General features: G+C 36.7%; 1 protein-coding gene across 1 annotated transcript; it reads right to left on the bottom strand.

Annotated features, from left to right (window-relative positions):
- Positions 1 to 255: 255 nt before the first annotated feature.
- Positions 256 to 26,426, bottom strand: LOC132440022 (zinc finger protein 33B). The gene is made up of 5 exons (XM_060034995.2): positions 26,287 to 26,426; positions 25,089 to 25,224; positions 11,844 to 11,988; positions 11,097 to 11,192; positions 256 to 5,703 (listed from the first exon to the last, which is right to left on the bottom strand). Exons 2-5 carry the CDS (start codon positions 25,101 to 25,103, stop codon positions 3,617 to 3,619), a joined length of 2,343 nt encoding a protein of 780 aa, XP_059890978.1. The 5' UTR covers positions 25,104 to 25,224; positions 26,287 to 26,426; the 3' UTR covers positions 256 to 3,616.
- Positions 26,427 to 26,727: the final 301 nt, after the last annotated feature.

Raw genomic sequence — 26,727 nt, forward strand, 5'->3', positions numbered from 1 at the left:
AAAAACTTTAGTACAGAAACAAGATGTTATAATGAGAGGTAAGGAATTTAAGATAATTCCAAAAAAAGGTAATAAGTCTTAGAAAAGCAGAAAGCTGTAATTGAAGATATGCTTCAGTGGTTGTCAATATATGATTTCTGAGAATGCATTCCCCTCCCCAGCCCAACCCCACATGGGAAAATTGGTACTGAGTGATGTGAGTTTTCAATTTTGTAAATATGTAAGAAAGCATCCTCACAGATTAATCTATTCTGTTATATGAGGCAGGGTTGTTTATTTATTTAATACACTGCATTTTTTCGAGTAGTTTTAGGGTTACAGAAAAAATGAGAAGGCACAGAATTCCTATATACCCCTTCACCTCCACCTCCCTCCACAGTGTTCCGTATTATTAATATCTTGCATTAGTGTGGTACATTTTTACAACTGATGAGCCAATACTGATATAGTTTTACAACTGAAATCCATAGTTTACATTAGGATTGACCCTTTGTGTTTTACATTTTGTAGGTTTTGACAAATCAATGACATGTATCCACCATTACAGTATCCTACAAGATAGTTTCACCATCCTAAAAATTCTCTGTAATCCATGTATTCATCCCTCCCACCTTCACCCCGGACCCGTGATCTTCTTGCTCTCTCCACAGTTTTGCCTTTATGAGAATGCATTACAGTTGGAATCATACAGTATAAAGCCTTTTCAGATTGACTTCTTTCATTTAGCAATACGCATCTAAGGTTCTTCTGTGTGTCTGTTACTTGATAGCTCACTTCTTTTTATCACCTGCTTGAGCATTATATCCTGTAACCTTGCTGTAACTGCTTACTAGTGTCAGGAGATTTTGTTGTTGTTGTTTCTCTGGAATTTTCTACATAGACAATCATGTTATCTGTGAACGTAGATAGATTTATTTCTTTCTTCCAAATCTGTACCTTTTAGTCTTACTGCATTAGCTAGGACTTCCTGAAGGATGCTGGAAAGGTGTAGTGAGAGGGGACCTCCTTGCATTGTTCCTTATCTTATTGGGAAAGCAACTAGTTTCTCACCATTAAGTATGATGCTAGCTGTAGGATTTTTATAGATGTTTATTACCAAGTTAAGGAAATTCCTTAGTATTTATTTATAGTAAGTTAGTATTCCTAGCTTACTGAGAGTTTCTTATTTATCACGAATGGGTGTTAGGATTTTCTGAAATGTTTTTCTGCACCTATTGATATGATCATATAATATTTCTTCTTTAGCCTGTTGACATGATGGGTTACATTAATTGATTATTAAATGTTGAACCAGTCTTGCATACCTGGATGAATCCCACTTGATCACGGCATGTAATTCTCTTTATACATTGTTGGATTCAATTTGCAGATATTTTGTTGAAAACTTCTATATCTATGTTCATGAGATATTGGTCTGTAGTTTTCCTTTCTTGTTATGTCTTTGCCTGGTTTTATAATTAGGGTAATGCTGGCTTCATACAATGAGTAAGAAGTATTCTCTCTGCTTTCACATTCTGTTAGATATTGTAGAGAACTGACACCATCTCTTCCTTAATTTGGTAGAATTCACCAGTGAAAACATCTGGGCCTAATACTTTCTGATTTGGAAGATTAACAACTGATTCAATTTCTTGAATAGATATATGCCTATTCCAATTTATCCTTCTGTGAGTTTTGGCAGATTGTGTCTTTCAAGGAATTGGCCCATTTCATCTAGGTTATCAAATCTGTGGTCTCAGAGTTGTCCATAACATTTCTTTATAATCCTTTTCATGCTCATGGGATCAGTAGTTATGGCTCTCTTTCATTCCTGGTATTAGCAACTTGTGTCTTCTGTTTTTCTTAGTTAAACTGGCTAGAGATTTATCAATTTTATTGACCTTCTCCAAGAACCAGCTTTTGGTTTTACTGATTTTCTCTATTGGTTTCCTGTTTTCAATTACTCTGATATCTGCCCTAATTCTCATTATTCTTTTGTTTTTTATTCCTTGGACTTAATTTGCTCTTCTTTGTCTAGTTTCCTAAAATGGAAGCTTAGACTCTGTGTGCAATCTAAGATCATTTGGTTATGTAATCTTAGATTATTAGCTTAACCTAATTATTTACATAATATGATCATGTAATTTAGTATATCACCTTTGCCCTGTCAATAAAAGCACCACTCTAGTTCTACTCTGGCCCTGCTCCAGGCTCAATCCTCCTTCTCACAGAATCAACAGTCATTAAGGGCCCAGATCTCTGGGTACATCAGACCCTGGAATTTAGTCTAATTTACAGCCCTGAGTGTCATCTAGTCTGAGGCTTCTTTCCTGGACCCTGTCTTGGAAAGCAGATGCTTACACAGGATTTGGATAAATTTAGGCTGAAGGCTAGAGTATTTACATATGTATACTCAAGGCACATCATGGTTTACGATGAATCATGGGTGAAAAGAGAAAAGGGGCAATGGGAGTAGGGCCTAGATATCCCCATGCATAGAATACATTTTATTGAACATTCTGTTATTTTGATATAGAAGTTTTAAAATGTTAGACATTAGCTTTGTGGGCTTCCTTTTATTGAACTGTTGCTCCAGGCCCTACACACATGGGAGATGTGCCTAATGTTGTTAACAACTGCTAAACTAGGAGTATCTATTTTCTATTCACAATTTCATTAAGTTCTGTGTAGGAAACATATAGTTTCCTACATATATAGCCCTGTGAACTTAAGGGATACTTCACAGGTGTTTAGTGCTGTTGCCCTAATTAGTCAATTTATCTCTGCTTTTAAAAAGCTTCATATTCAAATGGTTGCCAAAATCAGGGTGGCAGAAAGGCTGTGATTATTAATACAAGGAAACTTCTTATTGTGAAATCCTGATTCCTTTATAATCTTATTGTAATACAGATTCCAGATTCCTTTTTGATTTTGCAACCTGTGAAGGTTAACTCAAATATATAAACCATAAAATTTCATAGAAATACACACATAAACACACAGACTACCTGGTGAAATATGAATAAAGTCTGTATCTGACTTAGTAGTAGAGTACCATCAATTCCTTGTACTTGCTATGGTTATGTAACATTACTATTAGAGGAAGCTTCGTAAAGGGCACATGAGAATTTTATGTACTATTACTGCAACTTCTTATGAGTCTATTTTACTTTTTTTTTTTTTTTTAGTTTTTAAAGCTTTACATTGCACAATATACATCTATAAATTACAATTTGTTTCCTAAAAATAACTATGACATCAAAACCAAAACACAACTTCTAACTTCTAATGTCTGATTACCTCTAAAGAAAATCTTCAAGCCATATGTCTCAAATGGACAGACTTCTCCCCAACATAAGTTACGACATAACCTAGTTTGTATTTTTGCTACAATTTTTACAAAATCAAAATATCTGTGAGGTTTTATGCCAGTATTAGTTATGTGACGTTCAATGGAATGTTACCTCTTAACAAGACTGTCCTATACTTGTTGCAGTCTAGAGATATGTCCCATGTCATTACTTTAGAGTAAAATAAGGCCAGTTTGTGGATGAAGGTTACGGAACATTCAGGATGTCAACAGAGCTTTCTCCATGATGTGAATTGTCTGAAATGCTCAACATTTCTAATATTCGCTTCAATCATAAGATTTTTCTCCTGTGTGTGTTCTCTGATGTACAATGAGGTTTGACTTCTGAGAGAACGTTTTCCCACATGTGTTACATTCATAGGGCTTCTCCCCTGTGTGTGATCTCTGATGTTTAGCAAGGTCCGATTTACGGTAAAAAACTTTCCCACATTCATTACATTGACAAGATTTCTCCCCTGTGTGAGCCCTGTTATGCACCGTGAGGGATGATTTGTGACTGAAGGATTTCCCACATTCATTACATTCATAAGGCTTTTCCCCTGTGTGTTTTCTCTGATGCAAAGTAAGTCCTGATTTCACACAAAAAGATTTTCCACATTCATTACATTTATAGGGTTTTTCTTCTGTATGCGTTCTCTGATGTACGATTAGAGCTGACTTATGGCAGAAAGCCTTTCCACATTCACTACATTCATAGGGTTTCTCCCCTACGTGAATTCTCTGGTGCTGAGTGAGCTGTGATTTCTGGCAGAAGGTTTTCCCACATTCACCGCACTCATAGGGTTTCTCCCCTGTATGTGTTCTGTTATGTTTAGTTAGGTATGATTTATTATAGAAGATTTTTCCACATTCATGACATTCATAGGGTTTCTCCCCTGTATGGGTTCTATAGTGTTGAGAGAGGGTTGACTTATGGCTGAAAAATTTCCCACATTCAGGGCATGCAAAGGGTTTCTCCCCTGTGTGAGTTCTCTGATGTACCGTAAGGTCAGACTTCAAGCAGAAGGTTTTCCCACATTCGTAACATTCATAAGGTTTCAACCCTGTATGAATTATCTGATGCCTGGTGAGTACTGACTTATGATAGAAAGTTTTCCCACACGCACTGCATTCATAGGGTTTATCTCCTAAGTGTGTTCTCTGATGTTGTGTAAGATGTGACTTCTGACAGAAAGATTTCCCACACTCAGGACACTCAAAGGGTTTCTCACCTGTATGAGTTCTCTGATGTACTGTAAGGTGTGAATTCATACAGAAGGATTTCCCACATTCATAACATTCATAGGGTTTCAGTCCTGTGTGTGTTCTCTGATGTTTAGTGAGGTCTGACTTCTGGTAAAAAGTTTTCCCACATGCATTACACTGATAGGGTTTCTCCCCCGTATGTGTTCTCTGGTGTAATGTGAGGGCTGACTTGTGGCTGAAGGCTTTCCCACATTCACTGCATTCATAGGGTTTCTCCCCTGTGTGTGATCTCTGATGTTTAGTGAGGTTTGACTTCTCCCAGAAAGTTTTTCCACATTCATTACATTGAAAGCGTTTCTCTCCCGTGTGTATCCTCTGATGTCGAGTGAGGTGTGACTTCTCCCAAAAAGCTTTCCCACATTCATTACATTCAAAGTGTTTCTCTCCTGTATGAGTTTTCTGAAGCTGTGAGAGGTACAACTTCCTCCTGAAATTATTCCCACCTTCATCACATTCATAGTATTTCAAATATGCCCCATGATGTTTCAAAAGGGTGGACTTCACACATAAGGATTTCCCACAATTACTAAGTTCATAGTGATTTTCCTTTGGGGGAGTTATCTGATGGAACAAGAAGGCTGAGTTATCACAGAACCTTCTCCCATATTCATCATATTCACAGTCATTCCCTTCAGTGATCTCTCTTTTGTGTGTATACAATACTGCCTTTTCAAGGAAGGTTTCTCGATATATGCTATATTCAAAATTTTGCTCTAAAGTTTGAATCTTCTCAAGCTGAACAGGATCCTCATTATGACTGACCGTTTTCCCATTTTTAAAAAATTCACTTTTTTCTCTAGTGTGAGTTTTCTCATGTTTAATATTGAGTAGCAATTTTCCACAGGCATTAAATTCATCAGTCTTTTTTCCTAAATAGTTTTTCTTATTGATAACGAATTCTGAAACATAGTTGAAGTTCATTCCACATGAGTCACACCCACAGAGTATTTTTCTGGAAGGAAAAGAATCTGTGTCCAAGTTAAGTGGTTTTCCTATTACATTACCTTGTTCTTTAGTCAGCATTTTGTTATTGATGAATACAACTTCCCACACATGTTTAGGCTGGTTTTCTTGGCTCTTTTCTTTCATGTGGTCAGTCTTCCAGACTTCTAGAAACAAGAAAAATTAATCTCATCACATGAACATTAACACATTTCTTATGGGACGAGACCTATATACTATATACAAATGCCCTACATTATTTGTAGCTGACTTTGCTTTCTTGTCTATTCTCCAGGGATAAAAATAACTGCAAGTATGTATTTTTTCTATTTCTAGGGTTTCAGGTGAAAATACAAATGCAAGAAAGAAAAAGGCCAGTATAGTGGAAAAAGGGAGAGGAAACTGTTATTAGAACACATACATTTGGTTTGCAACATCTGAGGAATAACAGAAACTCTTTAAATTTGAATCTCTCCATGAATCCTCCAAAAAACTAAAAATATCAATATAAGGAGAACAAATAAAATTACCAACAACAATCCATGACTTTGGCACAACTAGGAGATACAGAATACTACTAACTTCATATCACCACTAAGTAAGGAAATAAATATTCAAATACAGAAGAAACTGAGATAGAGCCCATATCTACGAAAAGAGTCAGCTAGAAACTGTGGTAAACACACGTAAAACAAGAGACAGAAAACTTAGAGGTGATTAACCACAAATAAAAATTACTCCCAGCAAGAAAAAGTTCCACTGTGAGTGGGAAAATACTGAGATGATGTCACAGTTCTGATAGAGCTCAGACTACTGGGAAACCCGAATGAAGGGACTTGTAGTATGTGGGACTAAGGAGACAAGCAAGGGCTGGTCAAAGAGAAACTGATGGCAATACAATAATAGTAGGGATAATATCCCACTTTTGTCAATGGATAATCCAGACAGAAAATCCATATGGAAACACTGGACTTAATCAACATATCAGACCAGATTAACAGATATACACAAAACATTCCACCCAAAAGCAACAGAATACACATTCTTCTCAAATGTACAAGGAACATTCTCCAGGATAGATCATGTGTTAGCCCACAAAATATGTCTTAACAAATTCAAGAAGACTGAAATCATATCAAGCATCTTTTCCAACCACAATGATATAGAATGAAAAAAACCAATTACAAGAAGAAAATTGGAAAGTTCACATATATTTGGAGACTAAACAAAATACTAGTGAACACCAATGAGTCAAAGAAGAAGTCAAAGGAGACAAATGAAAATGTAAACACAACAGACCAAAACTCACAGGATAAGGTGAAAGCAGTTTTAAGCAGGAAATTCATAATGACAATGCTTACATCAAGAAATAAGAAAACTCTCAAATAAACAACCTAACTTTACAACTCAAAGAACTAGAAAAAGAGGGAGAAATGAAGCCCAAATTAGTAGAAGAGGAAATAACAAAGACTAAAGCAGATAAAAATGAAATAGGGACTAAAACTACAGTAGAAAAGATCAATGAAACTAAGAGTTGGTTCTTTGAAAAGATAAACAAAATTGAGAAACCTTTAGACAGTCTCAGGGTGAGAAAAAGAATACTCAAATAAATAATACCAAAAATAAAAAAGAAGATGTTACAAGTGACACCTCAGAAATACAAAGGGTAAGAGACTACTATAAAAAACTACACCACAATAAATTTCACAACTAGAAGGAATAAATTCCTAGAAATATACAACCTACCAACACTGAATCAAGGAGAAATTAAAAATCTTAACAGGCCAATTACTAGTAAGAAGTTTGAATCAATAATCAAAAAAACTCCCAGCAAACAAAAGCCTAGGACCAGACAGCTTCACTGGTGTATTCTAACAAACACTTAAAGAATTATTACCAATCTTTCTCAAACTCTTCCAAAAAATTAATAGGGAGGGACACTTCCAAATTCATTTTAGAAGGCCAGCATGACCCTGTTACTAAAACTTGACAAAGACACTGAGAGAAAAGAAAATTACAAGCTAATATCCCTGATGAAGACAGACACAAAAATCCTCAACAAAATATTAGCAAATCAAATTCAACAACCTACTAAAGGCAGCATACACCACGATGAAGTGGAATTTATTCCAGGAATGAAAGGATGAGTCAACATCTGGAAATTAATGTGATATACATCATATTAGGGAAGGATAAAGATCAATGATCATCTCAATAAATGGAAAAAAAAAGCATCTGACAAAATTCAACACTCATTCGTGATCAAAACTCTCAACAAAGTGGGTAGTGAGGAAATGTACCTCAACATAATACAGGCCATGTATGACAGGACCATTGCTAAAATCATAGTCAATGGTAAAAAGCGGAAAGATTTTTCTGTAAGATCAGGAACAAGACAAGGATGCCCATTCTTGACACTTCTATTCAACATGGTATTGGAAGTCCTAGTCAGAGGACATAGGCAAGAAAATATAATAAAAGCCATCCAGGGACTTCCCCACCAGAGAAGATAAGACTCCACGCTCCCAAGGCAGGCGGCCTGGGTTCAGTCCCTGGTCAGGGAACTACATCTCACATGCAAGCCACAACTAAGAGTTTGCATGTCACAACTACAGAGCCCGTGTGCTGCAACTAAGGAGCTGGCAAGCTGCAACTAAGGAGCCTGCCTGCCGCAACTAAGACCTGGTACAACCAAATAAATTAATTTTTTAAAAGCCATCGAAATCAGAAAGGGAAAAGTAAACTGTCATTATTTACAGATAACATGGTATTACACATAGAAAACACCAAAGACTCCATCAAAAAACTTTTAGAACTAATAAATGAATTCAGTAAAGTTGGAGAATACAAAATCAACATACAAAAATCTGTTGTTTCTATAGATTAATACAAACTATCAGAAAGAGAAAGTAAGAAAACAATACCATTTAAAACTGCATCAGAGAATGAAATACCTAAAAATAAATTTAACCAAGTAGATAAAAGACCTGCATATTGAAAACTATAAGACACTGATAAAAGAAACTGAAAAAGACACAAATGGAAAGTTATTCCATGCTCATAGACTGAGAGAATTATATTATTAATATGTTCATATGACCCAATGCAATCTACAGATTCAAAGCAATCCCTATCAAAATTTCAACAGCATTTTTCAAAGAAGTAGAACAAACAATCCTAAAATTTATATGGACCCACAAAAGACTCCTAATAGCCAAAGCAATCTTGAGAACAAAGAAGAAAGCTGGAAGTATCACACTTCCTGATTTCAATCTATACTACAAAGCTATAATAATCAAACAGCATGGTACTGGCATAAAAACAGACACATAGATCAATGGAACAGAATGGAGAGCCCCCAAATAAACCCATGCATACAAAATCAATTAATTTAAGACAAAGGATCCAAGAATATACAACATGGAGAGGACAGTCTCTTCCATAAATGGTGTTGGGAAAACTGTATAGCCACATGCAAAACTAACTCAAAATGAATTAAAAATGGGAACATAAAACCTGAAACCATAAAACTCCTAGAAGAAAATATAGGCAGTAATAAGCTCCTTGATAGTGGTCTTGGCAATGATTTTTTTTTTTCTGGATTTGAAACCAAAAGCAAAGTCAACAAAAGCACAATAAACACGTGGGACTACATCAAACTTCAAAGCTTTAGCACATAAAAGGAAACCAACAAAATGAAAAAAGCAACCTACTGATAGGAAAAAATATTTACAACTATGTATCTGATAAAAGGGTTAATATCTAAAATACATAGAGAACTCATACAATTCAATAGCAAAAAAAAAATCTGATTTAAAAATGAGCAGAGGATATGAATAGACATTTTTCCAAAGAAGACATGCAGATGGCCACAGAGTACATGAAAAGGTGCTCTACATCATTAATCATCAGGGAAATGTAAATCAAAACACTACTTTTTAAAAAATTAGAATATATTTGACATATAACTTTATAAATTTAAGGTGTACAACATGTTACCTTGACAAATTTATAAGCTATACTGTGACTGCCACTGTAGCAATAATTAGCACAACTATCATGTTACATAATTATCATTTCTTTTTAGCAGAAGAATTAAGTTCTAGTCTCTTTAAGTTCTAGTCTCTTAGCAAATTTGATGATTATAATACCATACTGTTGCCTCTATTCACTATACTGTTCATTAGCTCTCTAAGGCTTATTTACTGATTACAAGTTGGTACCCTTAAATAGCATGTCCTATTTCCTCATCTTTCATCCTCTGGTAACCACCATGTCACGCTCTTGTTTTTAAGTTTGGCTTTTTCAGACTCCACATATAAGTGATATCATATAGTAACCTGTCTTTCTCTATCTGACTTATCTCACTTAGCATAATGTGTTCAAAGCCCATCCGTATTGCAAATGGCAGGATGACCTCCTTTTCTTGTGGCTAGATAATATTCCACTGTGTATACATATTGTACACATCACATCTTTTTTATCCATTCATCTGTTGATGGGCACTAGGATTGTTTCCATACCCTGGCTACTGTGAATAATGCTGCAATAAACATCAGAATGCATATATCTCTTCAATATCCTGTTTTCATTTTGGGGGGGTATACAACCCAGAAGTATAAATATTGGGTCATATTCTAGTTCTATTTCTAATTTTTTGCAGAACCTGCATACTGTTTTCCAAACTGGCTGAACCAATTTACATCTTAACCAACGGTGTACAAGGGTTCGCTTTTCTCCACAGCCTTGCCAACACATCTTAACTCTTGTTTTCTTGATGCTAACCATTCTAACTGGTGTGACGTGATATCTCATTGTGGTTTTGATGTGCATTTCCCTAATGATTAGTGATGTTGAGCACCTTTTCACATACCTGTGGTCATTAACAACACTACTATAAACTCATTAAGACATTATTTTTTTCACACTACACTCAGCTCTTACAGTATAGCAGGTACTCAAAAATTATTTAAGTCAAAAAATGGCCAATAACAACAGGAATGCAGAGCAATGGAGGTAGTAAGGCAGGCAACTGAAATTGCTTTGAGAATCATAGAGTAACCAAGAAAAACGAGTAAAGATGAGATGGGCAAAAACTCGACTACTGACAAATTTAATAATGATGAATATTCAAAAAGTGAATCAAAAGGAGAACATTTTTTGTAACAGTGGTATCTGGAGGTGTGATTCAAAATATCAGTATTTTTGTTTGTTTGTTTTGGGTTTTTTTTGCGGTATGCGGGCCTCTCACTGTTGTGGCCTCTCCCGTTGCGGAGCACAGGCTCCGGATGCGCAGGCTCAGTGGCCATGGCTCACGGGCCCAGCCGCTCCGCGGCATGTGGGATCTTCCCAGACCAGGGCACGAACCCGTGTCCCCTGCATCGGCAGGCGGACTCTCAACCACTGCGCCACCAGGGAAGCCCTCAAAATACCAGTATTTTAAGTCACTTATAAGGATTAGACTCTCTAATGTGATATTCTTCAAAAAATATTTTAAAGTTTTCAACCTCTGGACTAATAAATTCCCTGATGTTCATTTGTTCAGTACACATTAACTCACCTGGGAAGCTCTGTCTTGGGAATTCTTCCTCCAGTATCCATGGCTCCTCTCCTTGCTCCAGCCTGAAGATCACCTCTGGTTTGGTAACACAATACCCTGTCAAAATGAAATAATTTAGGACTTGGACCGGGTGGCCTAGACTTCAGGGACTCTGAAAGAGGAGGAAGCTTCTAGAGCTGGTCAATGAAAGTGCCACTGAACATTTCCTTGGAGAAGTAAATACAAATGTCTTCCTGGTGCCCAAAAGTGACCAATAAACATTAACTCCTGACTTCCAATCTTAAATATCATTAAACTCTACAGAATGTCCATATGTTTCTTAATTAAAGGCATTTTTTTTCATTATAAATTTGTGGCCAGGATGAGGGTCTGATTTAAGATTCTCATGCATTTATTATTACTTGATGCCTTAGTCAGTTCGGGCTGTTATAACAGAATACCACAGACCAGGAGACTTAAACAACAGAAGTTTATTTCTCACAGTCTGGAGGCTGAGAAATCTGAGATCAAGGTGCCAGCATGGTCAGAATCTGGTGAGGCCTCTCTTCCCGGTTTGCAGATAGCTATCTTTTTGCTGTGTCCTCACATGGTAGAGAATGCAGAAAGATCCCTTTTCTCCTCCTGTTTTTGTAAGTGCATTAATCCCACCATGAGGATCTAATAATTTAATCTAACCCTAATTGAGAATTAGGGTTTAAAAGAAAAATTTTAAATGCCATTGAGAATTACATAATAAACAGACCTTACCCACTGAGACAAGGTTACTGTAGTTCTCCAGCATCACATCTCTGTAAAGGGACCTCTGAGTTGGGTCCAGGTGCTGCCACTCCTCTTGGGTGAAGCCCACAGTCACATCCGTAAATGATACTGATCCCTGGAATTTCTGTTCAATCTGAAATGTTCAGAATTAAGGTGACATGGAAAAAGATGTATGGAAACAAATCCTTACCATGATTACTGTTTACAGATTACCAAATTGGTTTGCAGAATGTTTCTTTTGCTTTATACTCTGGGAGAAGAAGAGAAATCAGAGTAGAAATATTCTGCCATTGCATTAATTATCAAGCCCGCACAATGGATCTGCAACTATGCTAGTCCTTGGAAATACTAAGATTACTAAAAATCATCCTGTATTCAAGAAGCATATAATCTGGTAAGAAAACTTGCAGTAATATGTTACAAGCACTATTGTTAAAGTACACATATAATAGATTAAATGAGAAGCAAAAGTAGTTCTATTTTGAGCTTCACTGAGGAAGAACAGCTGTTGGATAAAGAGTAACACTGTGTTCTTCATGAACACAAGGCCAGGGCACAGGCAAAGGCAGTGGCCCTCTAACATCTTCAGGAGATGAGCAAAAAGGCAAACAGCAGAGGAGGAGTTGAGATAAGAAAAAGGGCCATGGATGTATTCAAGGAACAGATTACAGAGTAACTTCAGACCAATAGTCTCCAAAGTATGTGATAACTTTCCATGTTAAAGAATATTTTTGAACACTACAGAAGTTTATATTTATAAATTATAGAAATAAACAATAAATTTATTATGAACTTTAGTTCTATTCTTAGACTTAAAATGTAAAAAAAAATCTAATATTTTATTTCACTACAATACATATTCTAGGTTCCAATCCTTCAATTCAGAGACAATAATTAGGATGTGTAGAAAATGAGACAGGAAAGATTTTGGACCTACTGAACTTGAAATGTCTGTAGAACATATAAAAGAAGATATTCAATTGTATTGTTTTTGATATCATCTAGAATTCATGTCTCTACTTGAGGGATCACTGCTGCAGAGAAAGAGGAGCCAAAGAAGAGATTCAAGGATATACTGAAAGTATGTGACCAGGTTTTTATATCAGAACCAATTCTCTTTTTTAAAAATGGGAAGGGAAAGCTAAAGGACAAAACAACACCATTTACATAAACTACTAAAGTAGAAACTGGGATGCAAGTAGAGCACTGATAAAAGGAGATAGAGGGCTTCCCTGGTGGCACAGTGGTTGAAAGTCCGCCTGCCGATGCAGGGGACATGGGTTCATGCCCCGATCCGGGAAGATCCCACATGCCACAGGGTGGCTAGGCTCGTGAGCCATGGCTGCCGAGCCTGCGCATCCGGAACCTGTGCTCCACAATGGGAGAGGCCACAACAGTGAGAGGCCCGCGTACGGCAAAAAAAAAATAATAAAAAAAAAAGGAGATAGACAGCAACAGAATGTGATCAGCAATTCACGGACAGAAAAGGAAATGTTTTCTCAGGGTATATGCATGAACAGCTGTACAGATACTAGAGTCACAAAGCAAGCCAGCAACATTAGAAGAAAATAGATTGGGCACTGTACTTTAGCAAGATATTTCTTAACTATAATAAATTTGAACCATAATACTGGAGATGTAGAATGAAAATAAGGACTTGGTAGACATTAATAGTTTAGTAGTGTCTGAAGTCATCAAGAATGAATCAGAAGGCTCTCAGAAAATTAAGATTGAAAATAAAAAAGACTGGAAGCTGAGGGAAAATCACTTTTTAACTAGCTTACAGAAAAAGAACAGGTTATGAAGGCCACGATGGAATTTTCTAAAAGGTAGAATTACAAGAAAGAATAGTTTTTAAACCTAAGAGATGATGACATGACCAACTCAGTAAATACAGAAAAGCAGGATTAAAAAAAAAAAAAACTCTTGGCAAACTAGAAATAGGAAGGAATTTTCTCAATGTGATAAAGGATTTTTACGAATACCTCCAGCAAGTATCACATTTAATGGTAAAATATGGAAAGTGTTCCACTTAAAATCAGGAGCAAGATAAAGACACCTACTATCTCCAATTTTATTCAACATTTTTCTGAAGTTCTTTGAGTAATATAGTATAACAATCAAGTACACAGAAAATCCAAAAAAAAGTATCCAAAATAAAAGTTTTAGAAATTAGATACAAGTTCAGTATAGCAAATTTCAGAAAATTATATTTTTTAAAGGTACAACTCACAATAGCAAGAAAAATACGAAAATCTTTACAAAAAATAAAATGAAGGAAAATAAGAAGACCCAAATAAATGGAGGAATGTAACAAATTCGTGGATAGGCAGGCTCAATATTATAAAATATATTATAAAAAATATCAATTCTTTCCATGCTGATGTACAAATTCATAGCAATTTCAAACAAAATCTCAGACAAGCTAATTGTGAAATATGTGAAAATCGACAAAACAATATTGAAAAAAAATTAAGCCAGAAAGAGTATCATTTATCTTATATAATTATCAATATACCATAATTAAAACAGTGTGATACCAGCATAAGAATTTTCATATCAACAGAATGGAAGAAGAGGCCAAAAACAGACCCACACATATATGTCACTTGATTTATGACAAGGGTAACAGAAGGACAATCATTTCAATAAGTGATGCTAGTTTAATTACTGATATAATGAACATTTATTGCTACCTTAAGTGTAAAGAGAAATGTATTTTAGATGGTATATAGACCTAAACTTGAAAAGTAAAACAATAAAAATTTTGGAAAATGCCATAAGAAATACCTTCATGACCTCAGGATAGGTCAAGATTTCTTAAACGGGACACAAATTATATAATAATACTATAATATTAAGAACCTACCCTTATCAAAAGACAGAAAGAGAATAAAAATTCAACAGAGTGGGAGAAGGCATTTGGAATACATATACCTGACAAAGAAGTTCTATCCCTAATAAAGAAAGACACTATAAATTAACGAGGGGAAAAAAAGGCAAGTCATCTTGGTAACTAAACTGACAGCAAACCCTTCAACAGAAACTATGAAAATGAGAAGACACTGGGTAAAAATTTGAATAGGCCATTTGCAAATAAGAAAACAAAAATGGAATGTCATTTTAAGCAGCTAGGAAAAACGCCACTAGAAAATTCCAAATCCAGCAAAAATATTCTTCTAAAATGAATATATTTTCCACATAAGGGTTGAAAAAGTTATCAACAGTACACACAGACAAGAAATACTACAGTTATGGAAAATGATACCTGATGGAAGCACAAAGCTTCGGGAAGTAATAAATAAAACTGAAAATGGACTTTAAAGCAACAAGTAATGTCTTCTGGAATCTGTGACAAACACAAAAGTAAAATACAGCAAAACACTAGTAAAAGGATACTTAAACTGTTTTAAGATTCTTGTATTGTCTGTCGAGTGGTAAAAGCACTATTACAGTAGGCAAAAATAAGAAAACTGTAGAGGAAAAGCTCAATTCCTCTGTTTTACTCAGGTCACCAAATTTGTGGGAGTTTTTCCCACTCCAAGGAATTAACTCAACTCTGACACTATAGCGTCAGATCCCAGGCTCAGTCCCACAACACCACTCCCACTTCAGACATGAATTGAAAATGCAGATTGTCACGTGTACATCTCACCAATGGATATAAATTAAGGTTCCCACACCTTCCTCTTTTGGTTCAATAATTTGATAGAGTGGCTCACAGAACACAGAAAAATGATTTACTTACTAGATTAATGGTTTATTATAAAATGATACAACTCAGGAACACCCAGAAGGAAGAGGTACACAAAGCAAGAATGGGTAAAAGGATACAAAGCTTCCATGCCCTCTCAGAGCTCGCCACCCTCCCAGTACCTCCACATGTTCAACAACCTGGAAGCTCTCTGAATCCCATAAATTCAAGGATTTTTATGGAGGTTTCATTATATAGTCATGATTGATTAAAGCACAGGTCATTAGCAACTAATTCAGCCTCCAGCCCCTCACCCCTCCTCAGAGAGTTCCAACCCTCTAATCACATGGTTAGTGTTCCTGGTACCCGTATCTCATTCTTAGAGGCATTCCAAAAGTCACCTCATTAACACAAACTCAGGTGTGGTTGAAAGCAGCTTGTTATGAACAGCAAAAGACACCAATTCCACCTTAATGTCTCTAAAGCTACTTCAGGAACTGGGAACAAAAACTACATATTATAACAACAGATGCCCTTACAGCTCTTAGGGATATTATTAGAGTTTTAGGAACTAAGTTAAGGAATCCTGGAGGAACACCCAAATAAATATTCATTACATATAACAACATCACAAACACAAACTGTAATATCTAGAGTAAAAACTAAAAAAATACAAAATTTTATAACTAAAAAGCTACTAGATATAAAAAGAAAAAATTCCTCTCAAAAGGAAAATGGGTAAGTAAATTGTAGTATTTTCATGTAGTGGAACACTATGCAGTAATACAAGGAATAAACTACTGGTACAGGCAGCAACATGGGTGAATCTAACATATATTGAATGAAAAAAGCCTCATATAAAAGTGTACACACTAATTCTGTACATCTAAGTTTCAATAACAGGCAACATTAACAAATAATGATAGAACAGTGCCACATAAGGGAAGGGAAGTTGTTAAAGATTGGAAAGGAACCTGAAGGGGTGGTGGAAATATTAAATATCTTGACCTAGCTGGTAGTTACTAGGACATATATGTGTTGTTGTTGTTGTTTTTTAAAAAGCAGTATACAGGGCTTCCCTGGTGGCGCAGTGGTTGAGAGTCCGCCTGCCGATGCAGGGGACACGGGTTCGTGACCCGGTCCGGGAATATCCCACATGCCGCGGAGCAGCTGGGCCCGTGAGCCATGGCCACTGAGCCTGCGCGTCCGGAGCCTGTGCTCTGCAACGGGAGAGGCCACAGCAGAGAGAGGCCTGCGTACCGCAAAAAAAAAAAAAAAAAAAAAAGAGCACTATACAGTTACGATGAATGCACCTTACACACTTTACTGAATCATGACATAGCAAAAAACAAAACCAAAAAAATCAGAATGCAAACAAGGAGGAAAATGGCATATATGAAATGGTGAATGAATTCATAAAAGCAGCAATAACAAGATGCTAGTAAAGTGACAGCCAGCAGCTGTAGGAGTTTGCAACAGGATAATTTATACCTTCTGAAAGGAAAGATATGAAGCTGTGACATTTTCTTACGCTGCTAATAAAGAACATGTAAATAAAATCTTTTTTATCTGTTGATGCAGATACATATCATGAGTACCAACACTGAGATTCCTTAAATATCTGAAGAGGGAGAGTACACTGAATGAGAAGTAAAGTAACATAAGTTTATGAAGACGTAAGGTGGAGAGAGATGATAAAATTTAGGTATCTTATGTTAAAACAGAATATTGCATCGTAAGCTCAGTGTTGAAAAAATAAAACAGAATAAAACATGTAATGAACAACCAACAAGAAAAAGTACAAATAAATATACCGTGGGATGGAAGGACTAAAACCAAACAACAATAAATGAAAATAGGTTAAATCACTCAATGTAAAAAACAGTTATCTTAAGCTTGAAAGTCCCACTTTTTCTTTCTTTTTTTTGACCAGAAAAAAATCCTAAGGAAAACAAAACAGGATTTTGTTTACATCTCTATTGTAGGACTTGTAATGATACAAAAATTATGTGTTTGTTTTAATGCCCTACATAATTCTAAGAGTTTCTCTTTATAAGGAGTTATAAATATATATCTCATTCTTCTTAGAATCCTCAGCTTCTGGCACACATTAGGACACATAATAAATATTCATAAATGGTTTCTGGAAGAATGAATAAAGAACCAATTAAGTTACATTAAGTGAATATTAATTTCAGGGAAAGGGAGACTTATCTGTGATAAAAATAGATGTGATCAAGTGGAACAAAGAGTCCAGACATAAACCCACACTTATGTAGTCAACTGATTTTTGACAGGGTGCCAATAATACACAATGGGAAAAGGACAGTCTCTGCAGTAACTGATGTTGGGGAAACTGGATATCCACATGCAAAAGAATATAACTGGACCCTGATCTTATACCACTCACAACAATTAACTTGAAATAGATCAAAGATTTATACATAAGACCTGATACATTAAAACCCCTGAAGAAAACATAGGGAAGAAGCTCCTTGACATGGTTCTTGGCAATGATTCTTGGATAAGACACCAAAAGCACAGGCAACAAAAGCTAAAATAAACTAGTAGAACTAACATCAAATGTAAGAGCCTCTGCACAGCAAAGGAAACAATCAAGAAACTGAAAAGGCAACCTACAGAAAGGGAGAAAATACTAAAACATTTTTCTGATAATGGGTTAATATCCAAAATCTATAAAGAACTCATACAACTCAAAAGCAAAAAAGCAAATAATTTAATTGAAAAATGGTTAAAGGACCTCAATAAGCATTTTTCCAAAGACATATGAATGGCTAACATGTATATGAACAGGTGTTCAACATCACTAATCATCAAATGCAAACAAAGTCACAAGGAGATATCACCTCACACCTTAAAATGGCTATTATCAGAAAGACAAGAAATAACAAATGCTGGCAAGGATGTAGAGAAAAGGGAAGCCTTGTGCACTGCTGGTAGGAATGTAAACTGATGCAGCCACTATGGAGGACACTATAGTGGCTCCTCAAAAAATTTAAAATAGAACTACTATATGATCCAGCAATTCCACTTCTGGGTATAAAACCAAAAGAAACAAAATCACTATCCCAAAGAGATATCTGCACCCTCATGTCCACTGCAGCATTATTTACAATAGCCAAAACATGGAAACAGCCTAAGTGGTCCATCAACATATGAATGAATAATGAAAATGTAATGGATATATACAATGGAATACTATTCAGCGACAAAAAGATGGAAATTCTGCCACTGGAAACAATGTGGCTGGACTTATGCTATGTGAAATAAGTCAGACAATGAAAGAAAAATACTACTGGTAGCACTTATATGTGGAATCTAAAAATAACAACAAAAACAACAATAAAAGCCAATTTCATAGAAAGAGAATGAAATGGGGGTTGCCGGGGGTTGCTAAGGGCTGGGGGAACGGGGAAATGGAATGATGTAAGTAAAAAGGTATAAAATTTCAGTTACTATAACTTCAGAGGATCTAATGCACAGTACAGTGACTATAATTAATTATACAGTATTGTATACTTGAAATTTTCTGAGAGTATATCTCAAGCATTCTCACTGTCAAAAAAAAGAGTTAACTATGTGAGGTGATGGATGTGTCAATTATCTTGATCCTGGTTATCATCCCACAATATATATGCATATCATATCATCACATTGTACACTTGAAATGTGTACAATTACATTTCTTGATATAATTATATTTATTGGTATAATTATATTTGTTGACCTAATCCCCATGTATAAAATAAGTAAACTTATTCTGACTCCTGGTTTTAGCTTAATGTTATTCTTCAGACTTCTTTAGATAACTTAATTTGTCATTGTCACCTCTTTGTGATTTTTGTAATTTTTATTGAAGTACAATATATATACAAAAACAATGCACAAGTGTACTTAAGTGTACAAATGGCTCAATGAATTTTCACAGTGAACACACCCACTTAACCAGAATCCAAGTCAAGAAACAAAACTTTACTTTAAATCCAGAAGTTCCCTCATGCCCCTATCTACTGCCTATACCCTATCTTACTCTCACATGAAAACCACAATGACATACCACTATACACACTTAGATGTCTAAAACGAAAACGTCAGAAAACACCAAATGGAGATATTGGCAAGAACATGAAGCAACTGAAACCTTCATACCTTGCTAGTGGGAGTGTAAGTAAACATATACACGTTGGAAAAACATTTGGGAATTTCTTCTCAAGCTATATATAGTAATTCCTCCCCTAGTTATACACCCAACATGTGTGTTTTTCTTAACCAAAGGCCTGTAGAAAATGTTCACAGAAGTTTTGTTTTTAATAGCCAAAACCTAGAGAGAGCCCAAATGCCCACCAATACAATGGAGAAATAAACGGTAGCAGAGTCATATAGTGGAATACTATACAGCAATAAAAAGAAATAGATATACTTAGCAAAAGAAATGAATCTCACAGAAACTATATCGAGTGAAAGCCAGACATAGAAGCAAAAGTAATCAACAATAACAGAAGTCAGAATAATGAGGAACTTGGAGCACCAGGGAATCTCATGGGATACTTAAGTTTGACACTTAAGTTATGTACACTTTACTTCAATGAACTGAGGGAAAAAAATACAGATATTTTTTGGAATTTATAACATCCGTTTGACTGAAAGTCTCTGAAATAAAACTGATACACTGTTCACGAAACGAATAGCCTGAAACAAAAAAGTATGAAATATCAAAACAAAACCAAGGCACTTTTTTAGGAGTGATGTGGAAATACAAAATTTTTCTGAAGTTCTTCTCTAGCTTGGATGAAAGACAAGCAATGGACAATCAAAAGATCTTGACGAGAAAGTACTATTTAACATACATATGTTAATAAAAAAATACAGATTCAATTACAACAATTACTAATGTGTTGGTAATCAGAACCAAAAAGCAGCAATCTACCAAATTAGAGAAAAAGAAAATAAATGTGACTAGCAGTGCATAAAGAACCAGAAAGTATGACAAAAAATATAATATAAAGAACATAAAAAATATCAATGATGTCATACTAAGATATGTATTAACCTAAATAGCAAAGACGGCAACTAAGCTATAAGATGGCATATGAATGTGCTAAATTTCTTATCGATGACAGACATACCTGACTTGAAAAACAAAACCTGCCACAGGTTATTTGTAAGAAAAGAACATGAAAATTTGCAAATAAAATGACGGGCAAAAAATCAAACATGCTGCAGAAAATATAAGTAAAATAAAAGTAGGTTTGGCTATATTTATATGAGATAAGGTAACACTGAGGGCCAAAAGAATTAAATGAGCAAAGATGATTCTCCAAGAAGAGAAATACACTAAGTCCCCTACATATGAACGAGTTCTGTTCTGAGAGCACGTTCGTAAGTCCAATTCGTTTCTAAGTCCAACAAAGATAGCCTACGTACCCAACTAACACAATCGGCTATATAGTACTGTACTGTAATAGGTTTATAATACTTTTCACACAAATAATACATAAAAAAACAAACACAAAAAATAAAGAAAACATTTTTAATCTTACAGTACAGTCCCTTGAAAAGTACAGTACATGGGAAATGGATTTGTAATAATTCATTGAGTTCTATAGTTAAGATATAGTTAAGATCTGCTACTTTTCTATAAACCTGCTATACATATACAAATAAGATTTATTAAAAACTAAGATACACTTTAATTTATTGATCAAAGAAGGCATGAAAATAGAAACTGAAGCCTGCATTAAAAAAAAAAAAGCACTACATATTGATACCTGGATTTTGTAGTTAAAATGGTACACAGAGGATAATTACATCTTTAAATGCATACACTTAAAAGCTTTAAAATAAACTCATCTTCAACAAAAAGTTGGAAAAAATAGCCTATAACCAAGACAGCTGAAGCAAGGAATAAAGGTAAAAGTAGAAGCTAATGAAAATTATAGATCAATGAAGCCAAAAGCTGGTTCCTTGAAAGACTAATAAATACATATCTGTAATAAAAGTCACAAATGAAAAACTGTTAGAAATAAAAAGCAACAGATTAAACATTTTAAAAATAATAATACAGGGCTTCCCCGGTGGCGCAGTGGTTGAGAGTCTGCCTGCCGATGCAGGGGACACGGGTTCGTACCCTGGTCCGGGAAGATCCCACATGCTGTGGAGCGGCTGGGCCCGTGAGCCATGGCCGCTGAGCCTGCGCATCCGGAGCCTGTGCTCCGCAACGGGAGAGGCCACAACAGTGAGAAGCCCGCGTACCACACACACACACACACACACACACACACACACACACACACAAATAATAATAATACTATAGACAAGTTTATGGAAAAAATACTGATGAACAGAATTATGCAGATCATTAAAAGAATAATGCTTTATGACCTAGTGGGCCTTGTTTCAAAACACAAAGATTAGTTATTAAGAGATGTGGAAATATCCCCCATAAAATGTTAAGAAAGCATTTGGAGAAATTAAACTCTCATTCTTAATAAGACTCAGTGAATACTTTGTGAATATGACAAAATCTACCCAGTCCAAGACAGCAGCATGCGTAATGAAGAAATATGGCAGGCACTCCCACTCAAATCTGTTTTGTTGGTGCTTGGTCAGGAAGTGTTATCCTTTTATTGTGCTTATTCTTCACAGACAGACAAAATAAAATTAGGTCCTTTAATCACATTACATATATATATACATACATACATACACACACACAAATATACACACATATATATTTTTAAAACTCCAGATGGATTAAGATACTATTTTTTTTAAAAAAAATTTTTTAAAAAACATACTTGGTATTTTTAGACAAAAATCATGCTTGGTATTTTTAGACAAAATAAAGAAAAATTTCATTAGGCCCTTGGGCTAAGGAAAACAGAATGAAAAATAGAAAGCAGGGACTTCCCTGGTGGCACAGGGCTTAAGAATCCCCCTGCCAGGGCTTCCCTGGTGGCGCAGTGGTTGAGAGTCCGCCTGCCGATGCAGGGGACGCGGGTTCTTGCCCCGGTCTGGGAAGACCCCACATGCCGCGGAGTGGCTAGGCCCGTGAGCCATGGACACTGAGCCTGCGCGTCCGGAGCCTGTGCTCTGCAACGGGAGAGGCCACAACAGTGAGAGGCCCGCGTACCGCAAAAAAAAAAAAAAAAAAAAAAAGAATCCCCCTGCCAAAGCAGGGGACATGGGTTTGAGTCCTGGCCCAGGAAGATCCCACATGCCACTGAACAACTAAGCCCGTGTGCTACAACTACTGAGGCTGTGCTCTAGAGCCTGCGAGCCACAACTACTGAGTCCATGTGCCACAGCTACTGAAACATGTGAACCAGAGCCCGTGCTCCACAGGGGAAGCCACCGCAATGAGAAGCCTGCACACCACAACGAAGAGTAGCCCCCGCTCACCGCAAATAGAGAAAACCCTCGTGCAGCAACGAAGACCCAATGCAGGCAATAATTAACTAACTAATTAATCAATTAATTTTAAAAAAAGAGTCTGCCTGCCAATGCAGGGGACACAGGTTCAAGCCCTGATCCTGGAAGATCTCACATGCCGCGGAGCAGCTAAGACCGTGAGCCACAACTACAGAGCCTGAACTCTAGAGCCCACGAGCCACAACTACTGAGCCTGCGTGCCACAACTACTGAAGTCCATGTGCCTAGAACCCCTGCTCTGCAACAAGAGAAGCCACCACTGAGAGAAGCCTGTGCACCTCAACAAAGAGTAGCCCCCACTTCCTGCAACTAGAGAAAGACCGCGTGTTGCAGCAAAGACCCAATGCAGCCAAAAATAAATAGAGAGCACAGGAGGATTGTATAATATAAAAGTTACAGAAAATACACCATTAAATTAAAAGACAAAAAACATACTAAGAAAAGATAAGTAGTAACAATTACAACAAAAGATTACATTTAGAATACATACGGAATGCTTACAAAACTCAGTGGAAGAAAACAACCTGAAAAGCCATAAATTTATGAAAACTGCACAACCTCAGTAATCAGTCACAAAATTAAAGTGAAGTTTTTCACCCATTACTGAGGAAATAACTTTTATACCTGGTGAGGAGGGAAGAAAAGTAGTCTGCTAATGAATAACAAGGTACATAGAAAAATTAGAAATCCTCATATCCTATAACTCAAAAATATTAATCATAGAACACTAGAGCAGTGATTCTTAAATTCAGCAGGTATCAGCATCACATGAACACCTTGTTAAAACAGACTGCTGAGCCTCACCCCTGAATTTCTTTTCCAGTACGTTTGAGATAGGGCATGAGAATCTGCATTTCAAACAAGTTTCCGGGTGCTGCTGCTGCTTCTAGCCAAAGAACCTCACTTTGAGAAGCACTGCTCTAGAGTCCAGAGATACACTTGTATTTGTGCAGAGAGAATGACACGGATATTCATAGCAACACTGTTTATATTACTGAAAAATGGAAATTATCTAAATGTCTACCAATAAAATACCTAGAATGGGAAAATATAACTTTAAAAGGAATAAAATAAACTACATACGGATAGATCTCAAATTATTAGTGAATTGGGAGAAAAATGTGTATCATACATATGTTAAAATAATTTACATATTTTGTAAAAGCACCCAAAACAATATACAGTATTGTTCAGCTAACTATATATTTTTCCAATGTACATACAGGGGTAAAATAAGAAGACTAGTAGAACTTGGAACTAGACTCGGAACTGAACTATGGGACATAATGAGGAAGACTCCAGGAAAAAGCCATCAGAAGAGTGGTATCAGAAGTGGACAAAGGAGACTTTCCAGGAGAGGGTAGTCAGTAGGGTAATGTAGCAGTTGTTCAAGGAAGGCAACTACAATTAAGTCACTGGTGACCTGAACAGATTCTGAAGTGGAGAAGAACCAAGACAGAATGCTATGGGATGAAATTTGACTGAGAGGCTCAGAAACATTTACCAGAGAATTTAACTTTGAACCATCTGCTGCAGGACTTGTACACACAGCTGGGCTAAGATAAAGTAATTTTGTAATAGGCGTGCAGGCCATTTATTAATCTAAACACACCAAGTTGTATACCCAAATTAATAAGACTATCATAAAATTGATTATTTGAACCCTCTCTTGGACCCTTTTACTCCCAGTAAGGAATGGTTTGAGGCACTCATTTCAGGGAAGGTTACTTACTATGTGAGTCCCTGGAAGGTTACTCACTATGTGTCCCTACGTTAACACCAAGAAGAATATCTTCCAGTAAGAAGATATGTCTTTATGTCTTGATAGGAAACTGTATCCAAGATACAGTGTCTCCCTTTCTGCCATGGTCATCAGAAATGTATCTGCAGGTCAACTTAGAAACTATACATTATATAACGATTAGTATATATCTGTAAGCCAATTTGGTCCTGCTATTGATCTGTGAACTTTATATTTTCTATTAAGTTTGATTTTTATCTATAACTAATTTCCCATCTTAACATATGGACTCTTACAAATCTCACAAAATCCATTGTTAAATAAAGGAATGAATAAACAAACTTACCTGGGATTTATTCATTTTCTGCTGTTCTTGGGAAAATGTAGACAACTCTCAAGATACGCTGGGTTAGAAGAGGAGGACTGGGGTCATGAAAGATCTGGCCTGTGTGGCAGCTCCTGAATTCTCCTTCCCTATAAAGCTAAACACACCACTAGATAAGGAAAAACCTCAATGTCCCTTTGACCTTCAGAAGAGTCAGGGAGACAGATGGTAGAAGACCACCTACCTAAACTCTAATATAATCAGGTAGCTCTTGGGTATAAAATTGTTCAGAGTTAGGTATTTACCTCCTAAGGATATTTTAACAGTTTAAATCTCCCCTGGTGTTCACAAAAAAAGTTTAAATGATAAAACTGGTCAAAACGAATTAAAAAACACATTATGAAGGAACATTAACTCTTCACCAAAGCTGCTGTTAAAAAAAAACACTCAAGACTAAAGAAAAATAATAAAACTCAAAACTAAGCTGTTTATCAATTTCCCCACTAATATTACTAAACCTTTGGTTACTGACTCCACAGAAAGCTATAAAAAGCAGTGCTTTAAGACCCGTGTTTTAATTTATCTTTGTTGCTGTTTCTCAAAAGGATCTTTCATAAAAAACTTGCTTTTAGTTATATGGAAAAGTAAACAGTACTGGCTTAGGAGTCGGATCTTTTAGTCTTTGCCACTAACTGATCTGAACAAGGCACTAATCTTCAGAAACAAAAAGACAGAAATTCTATCACATGATACAAAAACCGGATAATTCTTGATCCTTCCTGAATGCTAGGGCAGGCAGAACAGAGAGACAACGTATATCAAGATGAAGTGATGGACATGACTGAAGAGCAGTTCGGAATCCAAAAAGCATAAATGGAGAACCATAGGCATGGGTATGTGTACAAAGCTAACTATTGTATTACTCAGCCTCGCGCGCTCTCCCCGCAGCACCGCCCACCTACCCCGAGAGGCTCGCTGCACCCGTCACGCATGCGTACTAAGCCCTCCTCCTGCGCCCTCAAAAAGGGGGCCTCTCAGACAGCCGCGCCAGCTCAGTGCTGGGGCTAGTCAAGCAGGGGCTTCGGCTTCTTTTCCTGACTGAGACGCCAGCTTCCCGCCGTCCCGGGGGTCCGCGGAGCTCCTTCCCACCACCGGGCACCCACCTTCTCCCTCCCGCCCTCCAAACCGAGGGCTCCTCACCCAACCCTCCCGGGCTCACCCGCCTCTCCCTCGTCGTGCAGCACTGGCCCTAGAAGAGCGCACAGACCCGCCAGCCCGGGAACCGCGCTTCCCACGCAAGGCCTGAGGAAAACAGAAGTAAAGGCTGCAGTGCACAGAGGCGGAAGTGCACAAAGGTGGCTCTAGGCATGCGCAGATGGCCCGCACGCAGGGCCAGACAGTCTGCGCCAAACGTCAGAAGTCTGTTTCCCTTGAGCCTCCGCGACTGGCGGTTCGGGATTGGCTGAGAGTGCAGCCTTACCTAGCAGTGGGAAGTTTGGAGTTTTAAGTTCCCTAAACTTTAAGCTGGTCAGGGACTCCCCCCAAAGTTACGGATTACAGCTGAGTTCTCTGTGCAGCCAGAATGCAAATTTACACACAGAGCTGTCAAGGAAAGAGAACCTGTATGTCAATTTCACTTTTTTTTAATACTGGGAAATAG

This window comes from Delphinus delphis, chromosome 16 (genome assembly GCF_949987515.2).
Source record: "Delphinus delphis chromosome 16, mDelDel1.2, whole genome shotgun sequence".
NCBI lineage: Eukaryota > Metazoa > Chordata > Mammalia > Artiodactyla > Delphinidae > Delphinus > Delphinus delphis.

Excerpts from the sequence above, each read along its gene's own strand:
- LOC132440022 (XM_060034995.2), bottom strand. Across the intron at positions 11,193-11,843 it reads CAGTAACCTTGTCTCAGTGG|GGTATTGTGTTACCAAACCA; the intron begins GTAAGGTCTGTT and ends TCATTTTGACAG. Across the intron at positions 5,704-11,096 it reads CCCAAGACAGAGCTTCCCAG|AAGTCTGGAAGACTGACCAC; the intron begins GTGAGTTAATGT and ends TCTTGTTTCTAG.